The following is a 16,677-nucleotide window of genomic DNA, read 5'->3' as shown; positions in this document are numbered from 1 at the left end:
TCTTGAATATAAAATGTTATTCCAAGTTTAACCAAGATTAGTCTTACGTTTCATGGCCGTTATTGAAATACTTGACAATACTATTTGTATATATACAAGTCTAAATTGAAAACTACGTTCAAACCTATGATTTCGTTGGATACAAACCGCAATTTTTATACGTGTGCATGTAAAACAAATTTCGTTGTAGAAGGGTCTAAATGCAGCACAAACAACATTTTCCAAAAGACCAAAAAAGTGAAAAAGTATATTTAAACAAATCGCACTTGACTAACAGGTCGAACAACTGATGTTCTATAACCCTGCATGTTCTATATATATATATATATATATATATATGTTATAGAACATATATATTCCGAAGGCATGCTGGATATTTTACGGAGGCCGACGGACCAACCTATGTATACCTAGCCTATATTCATCGTGATGCATGAAATATTTGCCACTGGACGTTAAGCAACAAACAATCAATGTATCAACCTTAATATTCTAAATTGGTTTATATTAAAAGTGCTTTATAATTCTTTCTTCTTTTTTTTTTTTTTATAAGAAACACTTTTGATCATACTTCACATGCAAGATCATCATGAAAATGCACAGCATGAGTACAAAATGGCAAACTAGGTCTCTCACATATAGATGCCAAATATGTAATGCATGTTGTTATTATTGTTCTTGTGTTATGTATATGTTTTTATATTTGGTGTAGAGCTCTCTAGAGCTTGAAGTTGTGTTGTATGGTTTAAATGCCGAATAGAATGTCTGAAAAATTTCGGAAATTTACATGGTTTATCCGTCGTTGTAATTAATATTTTGTTAGTCATAGAAACGTTTGAAAACAGGACAATTTTCGTTGTAATTACAAGTAGATGTCTGACCTTGAATTTAAGGAAAAAATCTTGATTTCATGCTAAATTCCCCTTACTTCTTTACTTTCTCTGAGCGTTAAGTATGAGTGCTGCTGCAGATCTTAAAAATCAAGGAAACAAATATTTTGCAAACAGAAGTTTTGATTCGGCGATTAATTGTTATTCAAAAGCTATTGTAAGTGAATGAAATAATGACTGAATAATGATCTTATGTACATGTAGACTGCAACATGGTACACCAGTTATGTTGAAAAATTATATATACTGGTAAACAATATAGAATATTTTTGGATGTGTTCTTTTCCTATAAAACAAAAATTCTGAAAGTGTTTCAGCAACAATTTGTAAATACTTGGTATCACTATCATGTCATTCTGCTACAATCTTGTCCCCAACAGGTCAGGAATAACCACCCATAGGTGGATTATACCCCTCTTGACATATAATCCACCAATTGACATATATGGGTATAGACCAATTGACGTAATATGAGGCAGGCATTACCTGTAAATGGGGACGAAGTCTGTATGAATTATTTTTTTGTAACTAAATATTTGTTAAAAAAAAAGAAACGGCAATACAGTAACGTTTCCGATTTTGGTTCTGTTGTTAGGGATTTTAGTTGTGACGTTATTTAAGTTATGACGTCATATGCAATGTAAACAAAGAAATGCTATCATCAGGTAGCTGCGGAACCGTAGCTCTTAGGTCCTTATGTTATTTTTTGACTATTTGCGGATCTGCGGAACCGTAGCTCTTAGGTCCTTATGTTATTTTTTGACTATTTGCGTTTTTTTTTCATATCAAGGAATTATCAAAAATGAAATTGGAATTGTGTTCCTTCCTATTTTATACTATACTGATAAATATATATTTTACTCAAAGTTTCATACAAACGAGACCGGAAAAAGGAAGTACATTGTAGATTTCTGCGCAAATCCAGAAATTCAAAAACCTGACAAAAAAAAAATTGAACGATTTTGAGTTCATTAGTACAATGAAAATATCGGGAAAATTTTCCCGATTTTTTTTTTTTTTTTTTTTTTTGAATTTTCTACTGTTATTGGGGACTTCGTCCCCATATAATGCAGGTTTTTTGTAATAAAATGCTAGTGTGAGTTAGGAGCATGATTTTGCAACTTGCAACCTATTTTATGACCCTTATTAATATTGAGTCCTCCAAAGATTCAGTTTTGTCAAAGCCTGCTGCATCTCTTGAGAATGCATGTGTACAACAATCCTTTTGTTGAAACATTCGTACTATTGACTTTTGATAATGAAAGTCAAGTATTAACAAAGAGCTCCATTCACCTGTGGAGTTGTACTCATGATCACTTGACTGCACACAGTATTGATGTCCATTGACAGGTGATTAGTGGTTAATTTGCCAATCAAGAATTGACAAGATAACAATAGAAGAAACTGCAAATACAATTATTGATTAAATGCAATATGTTATGTGACTATACTAAACTAGGAATGTGTGACAAGTTTTCATACCATAATATGGTTTTAAGAAAACAATGCTCCATTTTGGTGGTATAATTTGCTTTGAAAAACAAAGATTTAGTTCACCAATTGGTCTATATCATTATATGTCAATTCGTCAATTGAGGTATAATCCACCAATTGGTGGTTATTCCTGACCTGCCCAAGTTAATCAACCCTGATGGTAAAAAAATAATAACTATCAAGATAGGTTTTTACATTTATGATTCATGGAAAGTGGAACTGCACATGAAAAATGTGTGTATTTTTTTAAAATCATATATATTTAATAAATGATGAGAGGAATATGTTTTAGGAAAAAATCAACATTGATAATGAATGACATCCATCAAACAACATTTCTTGATTTGAGTAGTATTATATTAAACTTTAGACAAAAACAAAAATTTGTGTGCATCCCCTTGGGAATCTTCTTGTGCAGTTGTGTATGGAACTACATGTATTATAATTACACAGTTGAAAGACTTATTAAGATCAGTCATTTGAAAACTTGCTATTTTTTTAACCGATATACATGGTACAATTTATTTTTTAATATGAAAAAAGTTATACATGCACAAAAGTGAATATTCATTTTACATGTTATAACTTCTAATAAAATCATTATTAACACAAATGCTTTTTACTCCATAATCATCTTCACTCATTTAACATGTTTAAGGTGATAAATATTTAAAAAAATATTTGACTAAATGTCTTGTTATTACAATGTATTCAAGAAATTAGGAAACAACTTGGGCCATATCGACTTCCGGCTGGATCACATGAAAGGCTTCAAAGCTCTGAAAAGGTCTATTGATTAACCCTATAATAGGTATACACAAATGTCACAGACAGGTCACATACTCTTTAAATAAATGAGACTGAATAAAGTTGTGTGGGTTATTCCTTTTGAGCAAAAGCATCTATAAGTAATTACATGGAAGTCTGAAGAAAACTTTTGTATAAAGATAATAATTATTCAGGCCAGTTATTGGAAAATAAATATTGAGTAATAAATCACAAAGGAAGACAGAATGACATTACAGCTATACACCAATTGTGATCATAAATGTTTCATCCTAAAAAAAAAAATTAATTGCTTTGTGACTTTGTAAGAAAATTAACCTTAGTGACAGTCATATCTTTTTTTCAGTTGAAAAGTCCTAATACATCAACTTACTTCACAAATAGAGCATTATGTTATTTAAAAATGAAAAAGTGGGATTTAGCTCAACAAGATTGCCGTCGTGCCTTAGATTTAGACAGATCTTTAGTGAAGGGACATTTTTTCATGGGACAAGCCTTGGTTGAGCTTGGTTTGTACGATGAAGCTATTGCAAGTTTGATGAGAGGTAAATATTAAATAAGTTTACAAATGTATATGAATCAATACAAATTGAAAACTTTTTCAGTCAATTCAGAAATTACGTACATTTGTATATTATTTAAAACAGTACTGTTAAAAATATGACAACTCAAGAATTACATTTATTATGATTTCAATTTTAAAATACACCAAAAAAAAAGAAAATGAGGATAAACTCATTATAATACAGTACCTGAAAGGCCACATTATAGTATACAAGAATGGAACATTTGATTTAAATTGATGAGTCTGAAAAAAAAATCACAAAATTACTGTGTAAGCCATCTTATGGTTATTACAATGAAACATTTATTCTGGTAGATTCTAACTAGTGTGTACTTCAAAGCTACATGTATAATACAATTAGTTGAATTTTACTGCATATCTTTTTGCTATCAATTTAATGAACAATATTGCTGCAAGAAATACATTTTGTAAGGAAAGTTGTCTTGTGTTTGCAATACTTGTTCCTTGAATGTTGTTTCTCCAAATAGGACACTTTCTCCTTGTTTCAGGATTTTTTTCAGATACGGTCATTCTTCATGTATTTGACCCCTACCCATCCTTTTATCTTTCTCAGATTTACCTCTTTAGTCTTATCCATTTATCATATTAATGAGACCAGGGTTCTTTATGTTTCACATAACTTTCTAAGAGTTTAAATTGTGTCAAATGATTTATATAAAGAAAGCAATTATTTAGATTTTATTTGACCCTTTTATTATGTTGCAGCAAATGATTTAGCCAAAGAACAAAAGTTAAATTTTGGAGATGATATAGCAGGTGCTCTTAGAATGGCTAAGAAAAGAAGATGGAATGCAATAGAAGAAAAACGAATCAAAGAGGAAATAGAATTACAGTCTTATATAAATAATCTCATAATTGAAGATAAAAAGAGGCAAGTCTTCATTTTAAGAGATCAGAAGTATTTATATAAGCAGATGTTACATTATTTGTCATATGATTACCAGTAGATGGAGAGTTGTCTCATTGGCCCTCCTACCAAATCTTCTTATATCTATCTATAGTTTTGAAACTTGAGGAATCCTCTAAATTAAGCTTTTTTAAAAGTATCAAGTACCTGTTATGATTGATATAAAAAATAAAAAGATATGATATGATTGTCAATGAGTCAATTAAATATTATTATCCACCAGAGTCCATATGAAATGGATGTAAGCAACTGTAGGTCACTTTACAGCCTTCATCAGTAAGATGAATTTCCTGACAAAATGTATATTAATGAAAAGCAAACATGATCCTGATTTGGGACAAGCAATACAGAATGTGGGAGGGTTAAACATGTTTTTTTTTTAGTATTAAACCTTCAAACTGACATCAAACAGTGGTGTAACAACAAAACACACCATCAGCACAAACTGTAACACCTAGTTGGAAACAGCTTGAAATATCAGATATCACAAAAAAAGTTAAGAAAAATAGATGAAAGACACAAATTACTGATGTTAGAGTACTTACAGTTACTGTAAACTAAATTGTATGTATGTCAATCAGTTTTTTTTTATGAAAGATATTTACGAAAATTATGATATTTCATATTAAAAGAGAAATATTACGTTATAATAAAAGACCTTTGTTGAAGTTGTTCGTTTGTCAAAAAGAAGCAAAAATTTTGTTTATATGAAATTTTTTATAGACTCTGCACCTTACATATCAGTGCATTGTATCTTTTAAACAGTGCAGTGTATTTGTACCTTATGATAAATAAATAAAGTTTAATGTACATGGCAATAATTGGTTTACAGGAAACTGGAGAAACTTTCTGAAGAAACCTCCGATCAAGAAAGTTTTACAGAAGTACAGAATGCATTAGAAGAAGATAATGTAAGAAATACAGATAAGTATTACTGGTAGAGGGATTAATATTTTTGTAAAAGTCTTATAATTGGCACTTTTTTGATACAATCATTAATTTAGACTTTTAGTAAAAGATAAAAAAGATTGTGTATTAATCTTTTCAACAAAAGTTAAGGAAATTTGAAATGATTATGTTGTATATAAAGTGCTTTAAATGTTCATTATATGTGCTTCAGGTAGAATAGAAATGAGAAATTTTTAACTTCTTCCATAGTATTTTTCTTGACTTATTTATTATCATATTTCAACAAAATAATGATTTTATTATTTTTTACTACTGGTACATTCAACCCTTCTTGTAGACTGGTTTATTATTTTTTTTATTTTTAATACATGTATTGAGTAACGTTTGATACAATGATTTACTTCTTACAGGACACAAGAATAAAGGATGTAAATGAGTTATTTTCCCAGTTAGATCACAGAAGAAAGGTATATCATTATTGTTTTGAATTTAAAATGAAAACATACATGAACATATATATGTTTTTCTACTAAATTGTTATTAGAGAACACTTTAGCTGTCGGACAACATATTACTTTTTGTAAATAATTGCATCATTTGCAATAAAAATAAAGTGAACTTGAGATATCAATATATGATATTTGTAGAAAGTATAGAAAGTTATCTTAAGCTGTGTCAAACAAGCAAACAATGTTATTGAATATGCTGACATACACTTTTACAATATTTTCAATTGATGGACATCACTTTACAGTTCTTCAAAAAAGATTGTTCGTGTAATGTCAAAGTTATTTGTTTGTTAGTATCCATTTCAACTTTTAAAACCAGTTTAACTAAACATACTAGCATTTGAAGAAATGAGACCATAGACATAAATGGGTATAAAGATTCAGTCTTCATGTGATATCTATTTTTAGTATTTCTACTGTTTTCAGACAAGAGATGTTCCTGATTATTTATGTGGGAAGATAAGTTTTGAATTGATGAGAGAACCAGTCATTACACCCTCAGGAATTACATATGATAAAAAGGACATTGTGGAACATCTACAGGTATATTATATTTTGTCATGACATGAGAAAATGACTTGGTATTGTAGACTATGTTACTCACATGCTATAGAAGAAATAGACTTATGTACTACATTTGTTACTACATTGAAACATTCTGATCTATTGCAGTATGATCTTATCTATTTGTTCAAAACTATATATAGATACAAGAAGATGTGGTATGAGTGCCAATGAGACAACTCTCCAGAGAGCATCCAATATGATATTCAGAACATCATTGATCTACAACAATGTATATGATTGAAGTACATTGAATCTAGGTAACAGTTTTCATGTGGAGGTCACAATAACATGTACTTCATGGTTCAATGATTCTGATAAGTAAAATTTTACTACCATACTTTTTTGATTGAAAGATGAGCAGTAAAGCTTTAACAAGCTAATTATAGAACTAGGCAATCTTTATTATAATAGGTTATATTTGTGTGGGTCGACTGCATTTCTGTTATGTAAATGAAATGAAAAGAAGTCAAAAAATTGGTATTCTTTTTATGTTATTTTTAGCCCCATCACTTGGCGTCCGGCGTCCGTCGTCCGTCGTCGTCCGGCGTTAACTTTTACAAAAATCTTCTCCTCTGAAACTACCGGGCCAAATTTAACCAAACTTGGCCAAAATCATCATTGGGGTATCTAGTTTAAAAAATGTGTCCGGTGACCCGGTCAACCAACCAAGATGGCCGCCATGGCTAAAAATAGAACATAGGGGTAAAATGTGGTTTTTGGCTTATAACTCAAAAACCAAAGCATTAAGAGCAAATCTGACGAGGTAAAATTGTTCATCAGGTCAAGATCTATCTGCCCTGAAATTTTCAGATGAATCGGACAACCCGTTGTTGGGTTGCTGCCCCTGAATTGGTAATTTTATGGAATTTTACTGTTTTTGTTTATTATCTTGAATATTATTATAGATAGAGATAAACTGTAAACAGTAATAATGTTCAGCAAAGTAAGATTTAAAAATAAGTCAACATGACTGAAATGGTCAGTTGACCCCTTAAGGAGTTATTGCCCTTTATAGTCAATTTTTAACCATTTTTCGTAAATCTTAGTAATCTTTTACAAAAATCTTCTTCTCTGAAACTACTGGGCCAAATTAATCCAAACTTAGCCACAATCATCATTGGGGTATCTCGTTTAAAAAATGTGTCCTGTGACCCGGTCAATCAACCAAGATGGCCGCCATGGCTAAAAATAGAACATAGGGGTAAAATGCAGTTTTTGGCTTATAACTCAAAAACCAAAGCATTTAGAGCAAATCTAACAAGGGGCAAAATTGTTTATCAGGTCAAGATTTATCTGCCCTTAAATTTTGAGATGAATCGGACAACCCGTTGTTGGGTTGCTGCCCCTGAATTGGTAATTTTAAGGAAATTTTAGTTTTTGGTTATTATCTTGAATATTATTATAGATAGAGATAAACTGTAAACAGCAATAATGTTCAGCAAAGTAAGATTTACAAATAAGTCAACAAGACCAAAATGGTCAGTTGACCCCTTTAGGAGTTATTTCCCTTTATAGTCAATTTTTAACCATTTTTCGTAAATCTTAGTAATCTTTTACAAAAATCTTCTCCTCTGAAACTACTTAGCCAAATTAATCCAAACTTGGCCACAATCATCTATGGGGTATCTAGTTAAAAAAAATGTGTCTGGTGACCTAGCCTTCCAACCAAGATGGCTGCCACGGCTAAAAATAGAACATAGGGGTAAAATGCAGTTTTTGGCTTATAACTCAAAAACCAAAGCATTTAGAGCAAATCTGACTGGGTGTAAAATTGTTAATTAGGTCAAGATCTATCTGCCCTGAAATTTTCAGATGAATTGGACAACCCATTGTTGGGTTGCTGCTCCTGAATTGGTAATTTTAAGGAAATTTTGCTGTTTTTGGTTATTATCTTGAATATTATTATAGATAGAGATAAACTGTAAACAGCAATAATGTTCAGAAAAGTAAGATTTACAAATAAGTCAACATGATTGAAATGGTCAATTGACCCCCTAAGGAGTTATTGTCCTTTATAGTCAATTTTTAACAATTTTCATAAACTTTGTAAATTTTACTAACATTTTCCACTGAAACTGCTGGGCCAATCATTATAGATAGAGATAATTGTAAGCAGCAAGAATGTTCAGTAAAGTAAGATCTACAAACACATCGCCATCACCAAAACACAATTTTGTCATGAATCCATCTGTGTCCTTTGTTGAATATTCACATAGACCAAGGTGAGCGACACAGGCTCTTTAGAGCCTCTAGTTTTTGTCGAGCCTGCAACTTTTGTTGCAGAAAACTCGACATAGGGATAGTGATCCGGCAGCGGCGGCTACGGCGGCGGCAGCGGTGTTAGCTTACTTCTTAAAAGCTTTATATTTTAGAAGGTGGAAGACCTGGAGGCTTCATACTTTGTATATAGATGCCTCATGTTACGAAGTTTCCGTCAGTCACATGTCCAATGTCCTTGACCTCATTTTCATGGTTCAGTGACCACTTGAAAAAAAAGTTCAAATTTTTTGTAATGTTGAATTCTCTCTTATTATAAGTAATAGGATAACTATATTTGATATGTGCGTACCTTGCAAGGTCCTTATGTCTGTCAGACAGTTTTCACTTGACCTCGACCTCATTTCATGGATCAGTGAACAAGGTTAAGTTTTGGTGGTCAAGTCCATATCTCAGATACTATAAGCAATAGGGCTAGTATATTCAGTGTATGGAAGGACTGTAAGGTGTACATCTCCAACTGGCAGGTGTCATCTGACCTTGACCTCATTTTCATGGTTCAGTGGTTATAGTTAAATTTTTGCGTTTTGGTCTGTTTTTCTCATACTATATGCAATAGGTCTACTATATTTGTTGTATGGAACGATTGTAAGGTGTACATGTCTATCCGGCAGATGTCATGTGACCTTGACCTCATTTTCATGGTTCAGTGGTCAAAGTTAAATTTTTGTGTTTTGGTCTGTTTTTCTCATACTATATGCAATAGGTCTACTATATTTGTTGTATTGCACGATTGTAAGGTGTACATGTCTAAAGGGCAGATGTCATGTGACCTTGACCTCATTTTCATGGTTCAGTGGTCAAAGTTAAGTTTTTGAGTTTTGGTCTTTTTATCTAATACTATATGCCATAGGTCAACTATATTTGGTGTATGGAAATATTTTATGATCTTCATGTTAGTCGCACAGGTTTTATTTGACCGTGACCTCATTTTCACGGTTCATTGCACAGTGTTAAGGTTTTGTGTTTTGGTCTATTTTTCTTAAACTATAAGTAATCGGTCAACTATATATGTTGTATAGAAGCATTGTTAGCTGTACATGTCTGCCTGGCATGGTTCATCTGACCTTGACCTCATTTTCAAGGTTCATTGGTCTATGTTTAGTTATCTTGGTTAATGTTAAGTTTATGTGACAATTGTTATAAAGCTTAGCTTTATACTTAGGACTATCAACATAATATCAATGATTAGTATAGACGGCGAGACATTTCAGCGTGTGCACTCTTGTTTTTTTGCAGAGCAGGCAAATCCTGTAGATAGGTTTGTGTAAAAATGATAATTTACTAAATAATAAATATTTTGTGTTTATCAATGGATAAAATATAAAATCCTACATTCTAATAGTTTTTCTATCAGTATTTGTATATATTTTATCAATGATATCAATACATTAGATTATGCCATTACATACAGCAAATCAAGATGTGCAACCAAACCGAAACAACAACATTGCTAAGGTCTGGATGGCAAGTCTTCTTCAATGGCAGAATCAGATGCTAAAGCATTAAAGTTTTTATTTTCATCTTCAAATTCAAGAAATCTTTAAAGGAGAGGGTGGAAGGGTGTTGTATGTTAAAACTTAAAATGATTATTTTATACATTACAGAGAGTTGGACACTTTGACCCAGTAACTCGTACAGATCTGACACAGGACCAACTGATTCCAAACCTTGCAATGAAAGAAGTAATAGATACATTTTTAGAGGAAAATCCCTGGGCTGAAGATTATTGAAATATGTAGTGTTAATTAATCAAATTAAGGAGTAATTAATACATTAAGTATACTACTCAAGATTAGAGGCAATGATATCATCAGGTTCTGTGAAAAAGCAGAGATGTTAAGTTTGACATCATATCATAATCATAATGGTCATTGTCATCATAATCATTATCATCATTTTCATTATTACCATTTTTAGCTCACCTGACCTGAAAGGTCAAGTGAACTTTTCTCATCACTTGGCGTCCTTCGTCAGTCGTCGTCCGTAAACTTTTACAAAAATCTTCTCCTCAGAAACTACTGGACCAAATTTAACCAAACTTAGCCACAATCATCATTTGGGTATCTAGTTTAAAAATGTGTGGCGTGACCCGGCCAACCAACCAAGATGGCCGCCATGGCTAAAAATAGAACATACAGGTAAAATGTAGATTTTGGCTTATAACTCTGAAACCAAAGCATTTAGAATAAATCTGAAATAGGGTTAAATTGTCTATTAGGTCAAGATCTATCTGTCCTGAAATTATCAGACAAATCGGACAACTCTTTATTGGGTTGCTGCCCTGAAATTAGTAATTTGAAGGAAATTTTGCAGATTTCGGTTATTATCTTGAATATTATTATAGAAAGAGATAAACTGTAAAAAGCAATAATGTTCAGCTAAGTCAGATCTACAAATAAGTCAACATGACCAAAATTGACCCCTTAAGGAGTTATTGCCCCTTATAGTCAATTTTAACCATTTTTAAAAATTTTAGTATTCTTTTACAAAAATCTTCTCCTAAAACTACTGGGCCAAATTTAACCAAACTTGGCCACAGTTGACCCCATAAGGAGTTATTGCCCTTTATAGTCAATTTTTAACCATTTTCAAAAATTTTAGTATTCTTTTACAAAAATCTTCTCCTCTGAAACTACTGGGCCAAATTTAACCAAACTTGGCCACAATCATCATTGGGGTATCTAGTTTAAAAAATGTGTGGCGTGACCCGACCAACCAACCGAGATGGCTGCAATGGCTAAAAATAGAACAAAGGGGGGAAATGTAGATTTTGGCTTATAACTCTGAAACCAAAGCATTTAGAGCAAATCTGATGTGGGATTAAATTGTTTATCAGGTCGAGATCTATCTGCCCTGAAATTAATTTTCAGACAAATTGGACGACTTGTTGTTGGATTGCTGCCCCGAATTAGTAATTTTAAGGAAGTTTTTCAGATTTTGGTTACTATCTTGAATATTATCATAGATAGAGATAAACTGTAAACAGCAATAATGTTCAGCAAAATAAGATCTACAAATAAGTCAACATTACTAAAATTGTCAATTGACCCCTTAAGGAGTTATTGCCCTTTATAGTCTATTTTTAATAATTTTCATAAAATTTGTAAATTTTTACTAACATTTTCCACTGTAACTACTGGGTCAAGTTCATTAAATATAGAGATAATTGTAAGCAGCAAGAATGTTCAGTAAAGCAGGATCTACAAACACATCACCATCACCAAAACACAATTTTGTCATGAATCCATCTGTGTCCTTTGTTTAATATTTACATAGACCAAGGTGAGTGACACAGGCTCTTTAGAGCCTCTAGTTATTATTTTTATCGTTTTCATTATCACTCAATTGTGTTTATATACACCAGTCAAAGACAGGATGTTTTATGGTATACCATTGTCCATCCATCCCTTCATCATCATTTAGTGTGCTACCTCAAATTTGCTTGAACCATTAGTAATAGTATTGGTGGAAGAATGCGTCTTATTTTCTTTTCCTTTTTTGGCATATTGCATACAAAGTCTGATTAAATAATCAGATGTCTTAGAAAAAATCCTATTTGTTTGGGATTAATAAAAGAAACAACCTACAGATTAAGTTTGACTTACCAGGTGTCCCTCCAGAGTTATGGAACTTTTTTGCTTGGAGGGATTGACTGGAAACTGTACATAATTGTTGGAATCAGTAAACGTAATGAACCATTTAACTTAAAAATTAATATGTTATGGTTTGTCAATCAAGAGTAATGGGATATTTTGTAGTCATATTTGATGCAATATTCATACGCTAAATGGTATCCTCATGCATGATTTTCTACAGAGCTATTTTATTTGCATTTAATAAAATACTTTCTTAATATCTCATTTTATTCTTGCAATAATTTCAATATGCACATTAAAAGGGTATAAGTTACTTTTAGCATACTAAGCTGATAATTTTTTGATTTTCTCCTTTTTATAGAATTTAACAATATTATATCTGAATTCAGTCAAAATTTGTAAGAATCAGAGGATTGGTATACTGAAGTGTCACTAAATGTAAACTAACTTTAAGCTTATTGCAACCAGTAACTGATATTGACATTATACCTGCCCCCAACTTTTTTTTCCACACATGATTTTGTTAAGACTGTTTAAAGACATCAACATTAGTATTAAAATGGATAGGAAATATTGTATGTTTAGTTTTAAATTTCAAATTAAATGATGAATTCGAAGAATTAAAACAGTTTTGTCATAGATGATTTCTAAATTGTCTATCTCCAGAATACATCCCTATGAAGTCCTATCTGATGTTTAAATGTTTAGATCTAGTACAGTGTTACCCCTCTGCCCTTTCTCTTAGTAGTCGGTTACTATGCAATTTTGTGTCTTGTTATAGCACAGAAAATTCCCAGATTGTCTTTTTATTCTTATGATTTGAAAATAGTGTTTTAACTTGTATAAAAGTCTTGTATGTAAAGTTTTGTGGACTTCTTTGTCTCTGTGTATTTGTTTTTTTTTGCAATATTGCATTTTCAGTTTCTCCTTGATTTATAAGTTTAGAATGTACTCTTTGTTTCTCCTGCTATTTTTCCTATATACGATATAAATAACATTGAATTATATGATGTTTGATTCAAAATTTTATGTTTATAACCACAAAACAAGTCAGTGTTACAGCAAGTTATAGCTATACTGCAAGCTTTGTATTTGTAGGGATGGGTATTCACATATAACACATTCTTCTATGATAAATTTTCAGTTCAGGTAATATCACCTGATTAGATCTCAAATAATTTTAGAAGTATCTAATTTAAGTCACTAAGTCCTGCTTATATGTAGATGTAATTGTTTTGTATTTCAACACACAATATTTTCATTAATTTGCTTTCATTTTGTATGTAATATAAAAAAGAGAAATGCTGTACATTTTCTATTGAAATTTTGCTCCTATTATATACATGGTATGGATTTATATATAGATATAGTGTTTCTTTAATGAAAGAACAATGATAGATAACAAAGTAATATGCCATCTCAAATTCTCAATATACCATTTATAAGTTCATACACAATAAGATTAAGCGCACTGAATTTGAGCTGATATTTCAATGTCTAGTACTGAATATAAAAAAGAAGATGTGGTATGATTGCTAATGAGACAACTATCCACAAAAGACCAAAATGACACAGGCATTAACAACTATAGGTCACCGTACGGCCTTCAACAATGAGCAAAGCCCATACCGCATAGCCAGCTATAATAGGCCCCGATAAGACAATGTAAAACAATTCAAACGAGAAAACTAACGGCCTTATTTATGTAAAAAAATGAACGAAAAACAAATATGTAACACATAAACAAACGACAACCACTGAATTACAGGCTCCTGAAGTCCTCTTAATTAAATTTCTCTGTAGTGATGGTCTTAAAGAATTAAGTGCTTCAGTCTGACATAACCAAGATTTATCTAAGAAAGTCAAAGAGAGATGTCCAAATACCCTCTAAAACTGTTCAGTAATTATGATGTACTTCAATTGATTTTCTTGAGTTACATATAATTTTATGACAACAATGCATTTTTTGTAAACTACATATCCACCTTTATTGTTTCTAGTCATAACAAGCATTTATTTATCACATCTATCACATGTAAAAAGTTTCCCCTTATATCAAAGGAAGTTTTACATTTGAAAAAAATTACATTGAAGTGAAAAGTGAAAGGTTTGCTGTGTATGAAGTAGATAATCATTGTACACTGACTTACAATTAAGAAATCAACTTAAAAGTAACCGAATAACTGAGAATTGGAAGAATCTGATTGGACCCATGATTTCTGTCAATCTCTTAAGTCATCTATTGCCCCAATTAGGTTGCTTTCAATGCAGCATTGACAAATAGCAATGATTATAGTATAATTCACCCTCACACTGTCACAATACAAGGTTGTTCATATTTTTGTTTTTATGTTAGATTTTTTAGCACTGCAATTTATACGTATACCCGGCCTTCTTGAAAAAAAAGAAAGATAATGATACAAATGTTTGTCATGGGTGGAACAAATTCTTTAAAGATACATGTATTAGGCTTTTAATGCAAAGGATGATAAATTTTGGTCATTGAAGTGAAGAAAAAAGAAAAAAAGTTCATTGATTTGTAATCATCTTCATTTCTGATTGTAATGTGTTATGTCTATTACTGTGTTAACATGCTTAAGACTGAATGATTTGTGTCTTAACTTATTGATATGTGTGAGATGTGTGTGTTGTACATGTTTGAATGTTAAGTATTTGTGTAAGGAGTATGAATATTCTTATTTTTCCATCTGTGATATTATGTATATTGTTATATAAATATTAAGAATAAAGGCTTTAGAAACCATAAATGATGCATCTTTGTATACTGACCATAGGGACTGAAACAACTTGGAAACCAAGCATTGATGTCTCACAAAAAGTTAATAATTCATCCATACTAATTGATAAATAACAAGAATGTGTCCAAAGTACACGGATGCCCCACTCACACTATTCTTTACCATGTTCCATGGACCGTGAAATTGGGTAATAATCTAATTTGGCATTAAAATTGGAAAGATTGTACTATAGGGAACATATGTACTAAGTTTCAAGTTGATTGGACTTCAATCTTATCAAAAACTACTTTGACCAAAAACTTTAACCTGAAACTCCCACTTTCATTTTCTATGTTCAGTGGACCGTGAAATTGGGGTCAAAAGTCTAATTTGGCTTAAAATTGGAAAGATCATATCATATAAGCAACAAGTGTACTAAGTTTCAAGTTGATTGGACTTCAGCTTCATCAAAAACTACCTTGATCAAAAACTTTAACCTGAAACTCCCACTTTCATTTTCTATGTTCAGTGGACCGTGAAATTGGGGTCAAAAGTCTAATTTGGCTTTACAATTAGAAAGATCATATCATAAGCAACAAGTATACTAAGTTTCAAGTTGATTGGACTTCAGCTTCATCAAAAACTACCTTGACCAAAAACTTTAACCTGAAACTCCCACTTTCATTTTCTATGTTCAGTGGACCGTGAAATTGGGGTCAAAAGTCTAATTTGGCTTTAAAATTAAAAAGATCATACCATAAGCAACAAGTGTACTAAGTTACAAGTTGATTGGACTTCAGCTTCATCGAAAACTACCTTGACCAAAAACTTTAACCTGAACGGACGAACGGACGGACGGAGCCACATACCAGAAAACATAATGCCCCTCTACTATCGTAGGTGGGGCATAAAAAACATATGCTTTTGAGAGATTGATTTTTTTCTGAGTAATTTCAGTGGTATAATGCAAATAATGTAATTTAAATTGCAACTCTCAAGTGAGAGGTTGAGCTTGCTATAAAACCTAGTTTAATCCATCATTTTCTACATAAGAAAATGCCTTTACCATGTCAGGAATATGACAGTTGTTATCCATTCGTTTGATGTGCTTGATCTTTTGATTTTGCCATTTGATAAGGGATTTTCTGTTTTGAATTTCTTCTGAGTTCAGTATTTTTGTGATTTTACTTTTTGTTCAAAAGTTTCATTGTCAGTTGATCATAACTGAAGGGAAAGAGCTAAATTTCTGCATGAATATGATATTTTTCTATGCTAGTACAAAATGAGGGGCGAAAGGAAGAGTATGTACAACTGCACATCAAATTCCATGATTATCAAAGGAAGGTAATTCAAATGCAAAATATTAACTGAATTTGTTCCATTGATAGATACAAATCATACAATGCATCTCACAG

General features: G+C 31.5%; 1 protein-coding gene across 1 annotated transcript; it reads left to right on the top strand.

Moving 5' to 3' along the window:
* The first annotated feature begins 861 nt into the window (after positions 1 to 861).
* On the top strand, positions 862 to 13,024 carry LOC139487699 (E3 ubiquitin-protein ligase CHIP-like). Its single transcript, XM_071272688.1, has 7 exons — positions 862 to 1,047; positions 3,517 to 3,715; positions 4,462 to 4,627; positions 5,496 to 5,574; positions 5,983 to 6,039; positions 6,508 to 6,624; positions 10,533 to 13,024. Exons 1-7 carry the CDS (start codon positions 955 to 957, stop codon positions 10,656 to 10,658), a joined length of 837 nt encoding a protein of 278 aa, XP_071128789.1. The 5' UTR covers positions 862 to 954; the 3' UTR covers positions 10,659 to 13,024.
* The last annotated feature ends 3,653 nt before the right edge of the window (positions 13,025 to 16,677 follow it).

Source organism: Mytilus edulis, chromosome 9 (assembly GCF_963676685.1).
Source record: "Mytilus edulis chromosome 9, xbMytEdul2.2, whole genome shotgun sequence".
Lineage (NCBI taxonomy): Eukaryota > Metazoa > Mollusca > Bivalvia > Mytilida > Mytilidae > Mytilus > Mytilus edulis.
This window is presented reverse-complemented; position numbering and strand designations above follow the sequence as displayed.

Coding starts and splice junctions, on each gene's coding strand:
- LOC139487699 (XM_071272688.1), top strand. CDS start 955: ATGAGTGCTGCTGCAGATCTTAAAAATCAAGGAAACAAATATTTTGCA. Junction 6,040..6,507: donor AGTTAGATCACAGAAGAAAG/GTATATCATTAT, acceptor TACTGTTTTCAG/ACAAGAGATGTTCCTGATTA. Junction 6,625..10,532: donor ACATTGTGGAACATCTACAG/GTATATTATATT, acceptor TATACATTACAG/AGAGTTGGACACTTTGACCC.